At 42.8% G+C, this 12,500-nt stretch overlaps 2 protein-coding genes across 2 annotated transcripts in view; both read left to right on the top strand.

Annotated features, from left to right (window-relative positions):
* Positions 1-124: 124 nt before the first annotated feature.
* Positions 125-8,434, top strand: dlb (deltaB). Its single transcript, XM_027178130.2, has 7 exons — positions 125-405; positions 541-780; positions 1,716-1,782; positions 2,246-2,503; positions 3,303-3,664; positions 7,154-7,370; positions 7,529-8,434. Exons 1-7 carry the CDS (start codon positions 361-363, stop codon positions 8,212-8,214), a joined length of 1,875 nt encoding a protein of 624 aa, XP_027033931.1. The 5' UTR covers positions 125-360; the 3' UTR covers positions 8,215-8,434.
* A 1,764-nt stretch (positions 8,435-10,198) lies between these two features.
* The window catches only part of ppp1r14aa (protein phosphatase 1, regulatory (inhibitor) subunit 14Aa), a 6,380-nt gene continuing 4,078 nt past the window's right edge, over positions 10,199-12,500 (top strand). Inside the window, exon 1 of the mRNA XM_027178082.2 lies at positions 10,199-10,706. Within this exon, the coding sequence (XP_027033883.1) occupies positions 10,374-10,706 (333 nt within the window). The 5' untranslated portion in view covers positions 10,199-10,373. The remainder of the gene's footprint in view (positions 10,707-12,500) is intronic.

Below are 12,500 nucleotides of genomic sequence, written 5' to 3'. Positions count from 1 at the left end.
GTGTTAGTTCTGCCTCCAGGCACAAAACAAACTCAATCACTAACATCCCTCCATATGGTAGAGCCACCTTTGCCCCGACTCTACTTGTGACGTCACAACAAAGGGGGTGGAGTCGAGAAGTATAAAAGCCCGCCCCCAGCTTGTGGCTCTTGAATGAAGACGCAGAAGAGACGCGAAGAGGAATAAGTGTACTGGATAAGTATAAGGACTTCACCTTTGTCGAGGTTGTGTGTCTTTGGAGCTATATTTTGATCTGGCTGTCTTGGATTAAACATCCATTTTGGGTTTTTTTGTTTGGATAGTCGATTTGTTTTGTTTACCGGATGCGGGCACCAGTGCGTAATTGGAAAGGTTTTGGGTATGGCGCGTCTCCATCTGCTGGCTCTGTCCCTCCTGCTGCCCCTGGTCAGTTTTACATACATAATACCCTCTCAGCGAATGCGTCTAGTGCTTTAATGTGTTTTTTTAAGATATTATTGAGTGTAGTATGAAAAAAATTATAAAACTAACCTGAACACATGTGACCTGTTCCCTCTGTAGGTTGCCTCCTCGGGGTTATTTGAGCTGAAGGTGCACTCTTTCAGCACCACACACCGATTCTGCAGGAGAACTCGAGACTGCAACATCTTTTTCCGCATCTGCCTCAAGCACTCGGAGGATGTGATCTCCGCCGAGCCGCCTTGCACCTTCGGCACCGGACAGACCGGAGTGATGCGGGCCGAACCGGGTGCCATCTCCAACAGCGCTGCTATCCGAGTGCCCTTCCACTTCAAGTGGCCGGTAAAGTGAACTTTACACACAAACCAGTCTCACACTGCTGCTTTAAAGGTGTTCACATAGTTCAGATTTGATTTCCAAGTCCTACAGCCTTATAAGATTGTCTATTTAAGTGAAAGTCTTCTAAGTTTTACATCATGGAGTCGCATGAACTCAGAATGAATGAATAAATTAATGAATGAATAAATTCATTAACAACTTCGTGTTTAATGGAATAACTGGCGAGATTTTCTATTTTGTTATCTATCTATCTATCTATCTATCTATCTATCTATCTATCTATCTATCTATCTATCTATCTATCTATCTATCTATCTATCTATCTATCTAGTAATTTATTTTGAAAAGTCATTTATTAACTGGACATGAACACATACATAATAAAGACAGTTGTATGTACAGTAAAACAAACAGTATTTAATATTTATATATTACGGTAGTAATAATGTTTGAATTTCTTTTTAATTCTCACACATTCAAAAGAGAATGTTTTCTAATAAACACAATTTTATTCATTGTAATTTCAACATGGAGTAAAATGATTATTTGAGACATTCATGTCCTTCATGTGGAACAAAGCAGTGTTGAGTTTGCTTTTGACACTGTGGAATTAACGCCAGAAAAAGTTACCTGAACTTTTTATCAGGGTAAAGAATTAACACCTGCACATTTAAGTTAGCATCTACAGTCTCTAACACACACCTGTTGTGTGTGTGTGTGTTAAATAAAGATCTAGTGTTGACCACCAGTGTTATCTATTACACGGTTACTACAGAATTGGAATCATTTGAATTAACACGTTATGTTCATTTAAAATGTTTTTGTGCCAACATGTTAGTTCTGTAACTTTTTTGTCTTGGCCACAGGATTTCAATACCAGCATCATTTACATCATTAGCCAGTATTTCAACTGTGCTGCACTTCTTCTTTCTTATTAGGGAACTTTTTCTCTGGTTATTGAAGCCTGGAATGCCGAGTCACCCAAAGAGCATGCTGACCACACAGGTACGTGTCCACTAACGCATCGGTAAACCGTCACCATGCCTTTGCAGGGGCATGTGATGCCTGATTCTTCTCTGTATTCAGGAAGGTGTGTATAATGGCGAGTATAGATGCAAAATCACATCAGTGTCCAACATGGTTAAAGTATTCTTAGTTAGCGTGGAGCTAGTCAAAGAGAATCACTCATGTACGCAGGACACGTCTATAAAATTGAAATCTAAATTAAAATAAATTAGCTTAGCCACCTAAACTACAGGAACTTGTTACTGTACCTGCAAACACATTAGGGATTCCTGTGCAAAAGTGTTCATATAAAATTAATAATACTAGTTTGTTTTTAGCCTGTTTACTATAATGCTACTACTTGGTAACAAGAAACTAGATGATAATTAGCTTGTTGATTATATTAGCTTGTTGCTAGATCATGTATCGTGATGCTAATTATTTGAATGTTTCCCGTCTACAGAGAACCAGAACAACCTGATCAGCCGTTTAGCGACCCGGCGGCGTTTAGCGATCGGTGAGGACTGGTCCCAGGACGTGCACTTCGGTGAACAGAGTGAGCTCCGCTACTCTTACCACGTGTTCTGTGACGAGTTCTACTACGGAGACGCGTGTTCAGATTACTGCAGGCCTCGTGATGATACACTTGGCCATTACACGTGTGATGAAAACGGAAACAGACAGTGTCTGGATGGCTGGCAGGGAGAATACTGCTCTGATCGTGAGTCTATCTCTCTTTCTCTCACTCTCTTTCTCTCTCTGTCTGCACACACACACACACACACTTTTTAAGCATTGTGTTCACACTTATTTAACACACTTCACAAGTTACTAAAACCCACTAATCTGGATGGATCCGGAGCAAATGACAGACATTTTACTGTTGGACAAAACTTTCTTTTTACTGTTTGATTAAAAAAACAGCTAGACAGCAACTTATAGCTGCATTAAAGAGTGTGTGTGTGTGAGAGAGAGAGAGAGAGAGAGAGAGAGAGAGAGAGAGAGAGAGAGAGAGAGAGGGAGAGAAAGAGAAAGGGAGAGAAAACACAAAGAGAGGGAGTGTATATGATGTGTCAGATGGCCAGATGTCTGTTCAGTCCCTTGGGCCAACTACGTCTGGTCTAGAAGCGTCTCGACGCGTGGTTTTGTGAGTCTGGTTGGACATGAATGAGTTAATGAGTGTGTGTGTGTGTGTGTGTGTGCAGAAATCTTAGCTGCTCTACAGCTTATCTACATCTAACATGTGTGTGTGTGTGTGTGTGAGCATCTCATTCAGTTCTTTTGTTCATTAGGACAATAGGAGCACTGAGCAGACACATGCTGTGGACTTATTCAGTGTGTGTGTGTGTGTGTGTGTGTGTGTGTGTGTGTGTGTGTGTGTGTGTGTGTGTGTGTGTGTGTGTGTGTGTGTGAGCTCACCAGCTGCTGGCCTGAACACTTAACACTCCCATTCATTTGTTCTCATTTAGCTGGGTGTGGCTTGTGTGTGTAACCTCTCTCCCCTTCCCCTCCCCTCACAGCCATCTGCTCAGCGGACTGCAGCGATCGTCACGGTTACTGCGAGGCCCCCGGTGAGTGTAAGTGTCGTCTGGGGTGGCAGGGCCCGTCTTGCAGCGAGTGTGTACGCCACCCCGGCTGTCTGCACGGCACCTGCACGCAGCCCTGGCAGTGTGTGTGTAAAGAAGGATGGGGAGGTCTCTTCTGTAACCAGGACCTGAACTACTGCACCAACCACCGACCCTGTGCTAACGGCGCCACCTGCACCAACACTGGGCAAGGCAGCTACACCTGCACCTGCAGGCCGGGATACGGCGGCACCGACTGCGAGCTTGAGATCAACGAGTGTGACTGCAACCCCTGTAAGAACGGCGGCAGCTGCAATGTGAGTTACTTAACATCGCTTAACCTTAACACCACCACCTAAACACACCACCTTACAAACCACCCACACCATAATCCATAACATACCAACATGAGTCTCTATAACACACACTAACAGGAACACAACTGTTTTGGGCTGAACACTAACACCATAACCTTAACACTAACGCTCTAACACTAACACCATAACCTTAACACTAACGCTCTAACACCATAACCTTAACACTAACTCTCTAACACACACACTCTCGCCTTAACACTAACTCTCTAACACACACACTCTCGCCTTAACACTAACTCTCTAACACACACACCATAACCTTAACACTAACTCTCTAACACTAACACCATAACCTTAACACTAACTCTCTAACACACACACTCTCGCCTTAACACTAACTCTCTAACACACACACCATAACCTTAACACTAACTCTCTAACACTAACACCATAACCTTAACACTAACTCTCTAACACACACACTCTCGCCTTAACACTAACTCTCTAACACACACACTCTCGCCTTAACACTAACGCTCTAACACACACACCATAACCTTAACACTAACTCTCTAACACTAACACCATAACCTTAACACTAACTCTCTAACACACACACTCTCGCCTTAACACTAACTCTCTAACATACACACTCTCGCCTTAACACTAACGCTCTAACACACACACTCTCACCTTAACACTAACACTCTAACACACACACTCTCGCCTTAACACTAACGCTCTAACACGCACACACACTCTCGCCTTAACACTAACGCTCTAACACGCACACACACTCTCGCCTTAACACTAACGCTCTAACACACACACTCTCGCCTTAACACTAACGCTCTATCACACACTCTCGCCTTAACACTAACTCTCTAACACACACACACTCTCGCCTTAACACTAACGCTCTAACACACACACTCTCGCCTTAACACTAACGCTCTATCACACACACTCACCTTAACACTAACGCTCTAACACACACACACACTCTCGCCTTAACACTAACGCTCTATCACACACACACTCTCACCTTAACACTAACGCTCTATCACACACACACTCTCGCCTTAACACTAACACTCTATCACACACACTCACCTTAACACTAACGCTCTAACACACACACACTCTCACCTTAACACTAACGCTCTATCACACACACCTGAACACTAACACTCTATCACACACACTCACCTTAACACTAACGCTCTATCACACACACACTCTCACCTTAACACTAACGCTCTATCACACACACACTCTCACCTTAACACTAACGCTCTATCACACACTCTCGCCTTAACACTAACTCTCTAATACACACACACTCTCGCCTTAACACTAACGCTCTAACACACACACTCTCGCCTTAACACTAACGCTCTATCACACACTCTCACCTTAACACTAACGCTCTATCACACACTCTCGCCTTAACACTAACTCTCTAACACACACACACTCTCGCCTTAACACTAACGCTCTAACACACACACTCTCGCCTTAACACTAACGCTCTATCACACACACTCACCTTAACACTAACGCTCTAACACACACACACACTCTCGCCTTAACACTAACGCTCTATCACACACACACTCTCACCTTAACACTAACGCTCTATCACACACACACTCTCGCCTTAACACTAACACTCTATCACACACACTCACCTTAACACTAACGCTCTAACACACACACACTCTCACCTTAACACTAACGCTCTATCACACACACCTGAACACTAACACTCTATCACACACACTCACCTTAACACTAACGCTCTATCACACACACACTCTCACCTTAACACTAACGCTCTATCACACACACACTCTCACCTTAACACTAACGCTCTATCACACACTCTCGCCTTAACACTAACTCTCTAATACACACACACTCTCGCCTTAACACTAACGCTCTAACACACACACTCTCGCCTTAACACTAACGCTCTATCACACACTCTCACCTTAACACTAACGCTCTATCACACACTCTCGCCTTAACACTAACTCTCTAATACACACACACTCTCGCCTTAACACTAACGCTCTAACACACACACTCTCGCCTTAACACTAACGCTCTATCACACACACTCACCTTAACACTAACGCTCTAACACACACACACACTCTCGCCTTAACACTAACGCTCTATCACACACACACTCTCACCTTAACACTAACGCTCTATCACACACACACTCTCGCCTTAACACTAACACTCTATCACACACACTCACCTTAACACTAACGCTCTAACACACACACACTCTCACCTTAACACTAACGCTCTATCACACACACCTGAACACTAACACTCTATCACACACACTCACCTTAACACTAACGCTCTATCACACACACACTCTCACCTTAACACTAACGCTCTATCACACACACACTCTCACCTTAACACTAACGCTCTATCACACACACTCTCGCCTTAACACTAACACTCTATCACACACACTCACCTTAACACTAACGCTCTAACACACACACACTCTCACCTTAACACTAACGCTCTATCACACACACACTCACCTTAACACTAACACTCTATCACACACACTCACCTTAACACTAACGCTCTATCACACACACTCACCTTAACACTAACGCTCTATCACACACTCTCGCCTTAACACTAACGCTCTATCACACACACTTACCTTAACACTAACGCTCTATCACACACACTCACCTTAACACTAACGTTCTAACACACACAAACACTCACCTTAACACTAACGCTCTAACACACACACACACTCTCGCCTTAACACTAACGCTGTATCACACACACTCACCTTAACACTAACGCTCTAATACACACACACTCACCTTAACACTAACGCTCTAACACTAACACTCTCGCCTTAACACTAACGCTCTATCACACACACTCACCTTAACACTAACGCTCTAACACACACTCTCTCGCCTTAACGCTAACACTTAACAAAGACTAACACCTACATTAACAATCATTCTAATTACAACACCATAATCTAACACCGTAACGTACTCTAACCGTAACACTCTAACCCAGCCTAACCAAACAATAACACATCAAGACAACTAAACCTTAACACTACCACCTGAACACTAACGCTCTAACACACACTCACTCTCTCACCTTAACATCACTGCTCCAACACACTCTAATGCACTCTGATCTTAACACGAACACATTCCACCACAACCCGACTTTAACTTAACGCCTTAACACGCCTTAACACGCTTAACACACATCCACCTTAACACTAACATACTAACACACCATAAGCCCTGCAAGACTGGAGACCTCTGCAATGTGAGTTTAATATTGTCTAAGGTTTACACTAACACCTTAACACACTAACACCCAAACACATCTTTACTGTCCATAGATACATCGCATAGATGGTATTTAATTTTCTCTCTCTCTCTCTCTCTCTCTCTCTCTCACACGGTATAGGATCTAGAGAACGATTACTCGTGCACGTGCCCTCAGGGATTCTATGGGAAAAACTGCGAGATCATAGCAATGACGTGTGCCGACGATCCGTGCTTTAACGGAGGAACGTGTGAGGAACGTTTCACTGGAGGCTACGTCTGCCGCTGCCCCCCCGCCTACACTGGTTCCAACTGTGAGAAGAAACTGGACCGCTGCAGCCACAAACCCTGCGCTAACGGTGTGTGTTACAGTATTTACATTAGGAGTTTCCATGAGATTTCATCCTCCTCCATGAAAACACCATAAAAAGCAAATATATACAATTCCATAATGAAGAGTGGAGGATGTTTTAAATCCGCTTAAGTAGTTGAAGTGTGTGAAATGTTCTCTGTGTAGGTGGTGAGTGTGTGGATGTGGGCTCAGGGGTGCTGTGTCGATGTCGTCCGGGATTCGCCGGGCCGCGCTGCGCCGTTAATGTGGACGACTGCGCGCGTTCTCCGTGTCAGAACTCGGGCACGTGCGTAGACGGTGTAAATGACTACACGTGCTCGTGCACACTCGGATTCACTGGAAAGAACTGCAGCGTGCGTGCTGATGCCTGCCTCTCACACGCTTGCCTGAATGGTGGTACCTGCTACACACACTTCTCAGGCCCAGTGTGCCAGTGTGTGCCTGGATTCATGGGTCCCGGCTGCGAGTTCCCCGTGCTGGATAGGGCAGGTCTGGAGCGGGCAGCGTCACGCAGCTCCCGAGGCTCCTCCCCTTCCACGGTGGCGGCGCTGTGCGTGCTGGGCGTGCTGGCAGCTTGCCTAGGTGTGTGCGTGGCTGTGGTGTTCTTGAGGCGTAGGAGGCAGCGTCTGCGCAGACAACAACTCTGCGACTCTGTCTTCAATGACCTCGAGACCGTCAACAATCTCGACCGCCAGCACTACCCATACGAACGCGAATTCCTGTCAAGAGCTGTCAGTCAAGTGAAGCCAAGCAACAACGAGGCCAGGCTCAGCAGCTCACTGGCTCCCGGGCACACACTTCCCGCTGGGATGGACTTCCTGTGGAGTGCCGGAGGGCCGGGGATGAGATAACATTCACACACACATACAGTACACACAGGCACATAGGTTCAAGAAACAGTTTTAAACACCACTAACGCACAAACCGAGTAGAGAACGAACGCGATGTAAGCACTTCTTTTCCATATTTCGTTTTATACCGAATGAGAAAACTCATTAAAATTGTGACACAGAAAGTGATATCGGACCTTTGGAGTTTAGGCTCCAAAAAACAAACAAAAAAAAAAAACAAGGATTTATAACTTACTTTAAAGTGTTAGATTTGGTATTAAAGGTGATTGCTTCAGAATTCAACATAAACAGTATGTGACTCCATGAATTATAGAAAATTCACAGAATATAAAGAAGCAAATGTACAAATATTTTTTTTTATAAATACCTCACAAAATAGCTGTAGGAAAGGGAGGAAAAAAAAACAACAGGATTTTATTGATATGTGTTGGGCCAAATCCTGACTGGCTTCTAGAAACCTGACGTCAGGCTTTCTTTCTTTCTTTCTTTCTTTCTTTCTTTTTTCGTTTTTTGTCAGAATGAGTCGAACGTCATTCCTCCATTTAATTCTGAATTTCCACATTATGCTGAATGTTCTTTAAACCATTTACCTCTCTTTTTTTCCGTTCTATTTATATTCATGTAAACGATGAGATATCGGAGTTAGCTAGATATCTGAATTCTTTTGTACTTCTGGTTCAGGTTATACAGCTAATTGTATATTCCAGCTGTTATTATATATGTATATATAAACTCGCTAAATCTCGAACTGGGAAAGTTCTAAGTCTGCATTTCCGCCGACGTTCGATTGTAGCAAAGTCCCAAATATTGGATAAAGTTCTCTCAGATCTTCCTCACATCCTGTACGGATGATTGTACGTGTGTGATCTGCATAACGGAGTGTATTAGATCTGTACTTTCATTGTTACAAAGTCAGAAATATATTTATAAATATTTTTGCTAAACCAAAATGGGGATATTGTTAGCCCAGCGTTGTATTGCTATGTAGCAGCGAGCTCTTTTTTGTTTTTTCCTACGTGTAAGCGGGAACTCGATGTCATTTTTAAAAGTAAAACTTTCTGAGCTTTCTGAATGTGATGTTTCTGACTCATAATATTGTTTATTTCTGTTGCTCTTTCACCTTCCATGACTTTAAACCTGAGTTATTGACAGCTTTGTTTTTTTTTTCTTCTTCTGTTTTTGCATTTTTGTACTTTTAATTTCAATCATTGTTCTTGTAAAAAATATTTTATGTTAATTTATTTTGTATGTCTCTTTGTTTATGAAGGTAATAAAAATGAATAATATAACCCCCTCATTATTTATATCATTTATTTGCAGAAGGTCATGTGATTGGGTTCCTGGTAAATAAACAACCAATCAGAAATCGGATTTGCGGAATTACGTGTCAACGTGATAAATACGTGGTTTTATTTCAGTGATTTATACAAACTAAATTAGACAGATGAAGAGACAGATTAATCAGATTTGAAAAAAGGTTTAAAAAATGTTTTAAATAAGAAATTAGCCGATTTTTCACAGCCGTCACCAAAACACCAATTAGCAGGGGCTCAGCGCCCCCTAGTGGAACATTATAACATAGATTTATTTATTTAACACAATTTAAATAGATTTTCGATTGTAAGCGATGCGTTCGGTTTGTTTCTACGTTAAGTTTAACTGTAGTTACACTATATGGTGAAAGTTATATATAGACGCGTATATGTAGTTTTTTCCCCCAAACTGTTAGCACAACGTTTTAATCGCACAATAGTATTTTACTTCCCAGATTATTCTATAACAACAAAAGGCAAATAAATATGCAATGGGATGTTCAACATGTACACGTGGGTGTGATTGGGAGGGGGGAGCAAATACTTTTGGCCATTAAGAATGGTCATGGGTAGGAACTTGTGCTTCTAACTGATGCCTTATAGTTAGGTTTAAAATTCCATTGCAGACAGTAAAAGCCTGTTCATTTGGGATTTTAACAAATCTCAGTGTTGATAAGTTTAAAAGGCGGGGGGGGGAGGAGATATGTACATTCTTCCATGCTTTAGCCTGTAATTAGGCTAAATAATGGTGCAGGCGTATGATAGCAGACCTTGAATGAGTGTACACACTGGAAAAGAGGGAACAATTTAGACAAAAAAAAGTGCTGTGAAAGTAAACTGAAAGTTATGGATAGGTTGGATCTCTGCGAGTCCATGATACACGCGCACGCACACACGCGCACACACACCCACCCACCAATACACGTCAGCGCGCGCGCGCGGCCGTTCCTTCATTCCACCGATCGTACGTTCTCCGTCTTTCACGCGCGCACCATGGCCGAGGAGCAGCAGGACCACCGCCTTCATCCGCGAGCACTGGGACCCGCGCGCGAACACGGCTTGAACCTGCAGAAGCGGCAGGCGCGCGTGACGGTGAAATACAACCGCGCGGAGCTGCAGAGGCGCTGGAACGCCGAGAAGTGGATCGAGCGCGCGCTGGAGGAGCTTTACACCGGGGCGGTGAGTGCGCGCGCCACAACAGCCCTCACGTGTAGTGTAGAAGTTTACAAACAAAACAACAGTGAAAAAACTTTTTAAACACGGATTTTAGGGCTTTTACTTCTGCGTTAATAAGCAAACTGTCGAGTCCCGGACGGTAGAAGAGTGTTTATCTCATGCAGTTGTGTCAGAGACCCGTTTAACCTATGTACAGTAGCTGTTACTATGGAAACGATATGAGAGCACGATACTGTCACAGGTGCTATTAAAGAAGATGAATCAACAGCTTCTGACCAATCAGCGCTGTGGTCTCGATTTAACCAATCAGAACATGTTACACATTACAGCATCTGATAATATTTTCTGATCTGATCTTATAAACTAAACACTCCATGATTGTGATGTTGTGTCACCTTTTTCTTCCACACCCTCAGCAACCACAAACTGTTTTAGCCAATGTAAAAACTCCACAAACTCCTTCTTAAGTGCACTTGATGAGAAGAGATTTAATTTGGAGGTGGTTGTGATTCTGGCAGTGATGTTTACTGACAGTTTGTGTAACGGTCTCATAGATGGAGGCTACAATAAACAAACCTGCTTATCTTTTGGAATTTGCTTCTTTTTCATGTTTGGACATCGAAAAAAATAAACTGATGGTCAATATCCAGACCATGTGACCTGCGGAGATCTCACACACCAGCACATGGACTTTACCCAAGATTTGTCTCATCAGTAATTCCTAAACAGCTTTAAAGGCTAAAGGGCAAATACTTGAGCGACAAACGAAGATAAAAAGAAAGTTTTAGGCTGCACAGGTTTTTCTAACCAGCTCCATATCAGTAAAACACAAGATGGCAAATAAACACTTCAAGAGTGCTAGTTTAGTGTTCTTATCTCCGCTAGACCGCAATACGTTGCATAACTAAAGCTGTGGATGAGTTTTAGCCAGCTATCTAGCAAACGTTAGCTCATTTAGTTTCACAGCAACATGGAAGAATGCTGGATATTTAACCAGAATTATATAGATTTATTTGTTCTGTCAGAAGCTAGGAGTTCAAATGTCACCCAGCTACACCGCTACTCAAACAGTATAAGTCCTACGTAATTAGAGAGTTAGCATTACTATTGTTTCAGATGGCTAATTAGCTTGTTAGCATGACTAGATCGTTCTATACCGTCAAGGTCATTTTGGTAAGCATTATTCTAGCTATCTAGGCAACGTTAGCTAAGACGTTTTTCATGGAATTCTTGATTCATGGAATTCTTCGACCGTGAGACTTCTAGCTAGCCACTTATTCAATGCTAACAACAGAAGCTGCTACATCATGGCTGCTGAAATGTAATGGGGGTAGATGATGTATTTCTGGGAAATTTCATGTTTGTTTTCTTGTGGGGAATGTTTGAAAGATTGAATTTATAATGTTTTGTTGGTGTGTGTGTGTCTCTCTCTCTCTCTCTGGGCTTTATATGGAGCTGTGGTGTGTGTGTGTGTGTGTGTGTGTGTGTGTGTGTGTGTGTGTGTCTGCTGAATATAGCCCACCACTCTACAGAATAACATAATATCCATTATAACATAGACAAGAAGAAGTTCTCAGTGAGTTGTCTGTGGGCAGCAGGAGGAACGCTCCGGTCACATTCCTTTAATTCCTTTTCACCCGCTTTGACAAAACTGAGCTGTTAGCGTAACTTAATTAAAGGTGAAGCCTGCTGATATTTAAAAGTGCTTCAAGTTCTTTACCAACAATAAAGTTTCAAAAATCTGGAAAAAACGTTGTCAGTAACATGACAGATTGCAGGGGGTATTTTTTTTTCTGT

This window comes from Tachysurus fulvidraco, chromosome 26 (genome assembly GCF_022655615.1).
Source record: "Tachysurus fulvidraco isolate hzauxx_2018 chromosome 26, HZAU_PFXX_2.0, whole genome shotgun sequence".
In the NCBI taxonomy this organism is placed as follows: domain Eukaryota; kingdom Metazoa; phylum Chordata; class Actinopteri; order Siluriformes; family Bagridae; genus Tachysurus; species Tachysurus fulvidraco.
Note: the sequence above shows the minus strand (reverse complement) of the source record. Positions and strands in the feature narration are given on the sequence as shown.

What these genes read in the sequence shown, in the direction of transcription:
- dlb (XM_027178130.2), top strand. Translation starts at nt 361, where the DNA reads ATGGCGCGTCTCCATCTGCTGGCTCTGTCCCTCCTGCTGCCCCTG. An exon ending in GGGAGAATACTGCTCTGATC is followed by an intron (nt 2,504 to 3,302) that starts GTGAGTCTATCT and finishes CTCCCCTCACAG; the next exon opens with CCATCTGCTCAGCGGACTGC. An exon ending in AGAACGGCGGCAGCTGCAAT is followed by an intron (nt 3,665 to 7,153) that starts GTGAGTTACTTA and finishes CACACGGTATAG; the next exon opens with GATCTAGAGAACGATTACTC.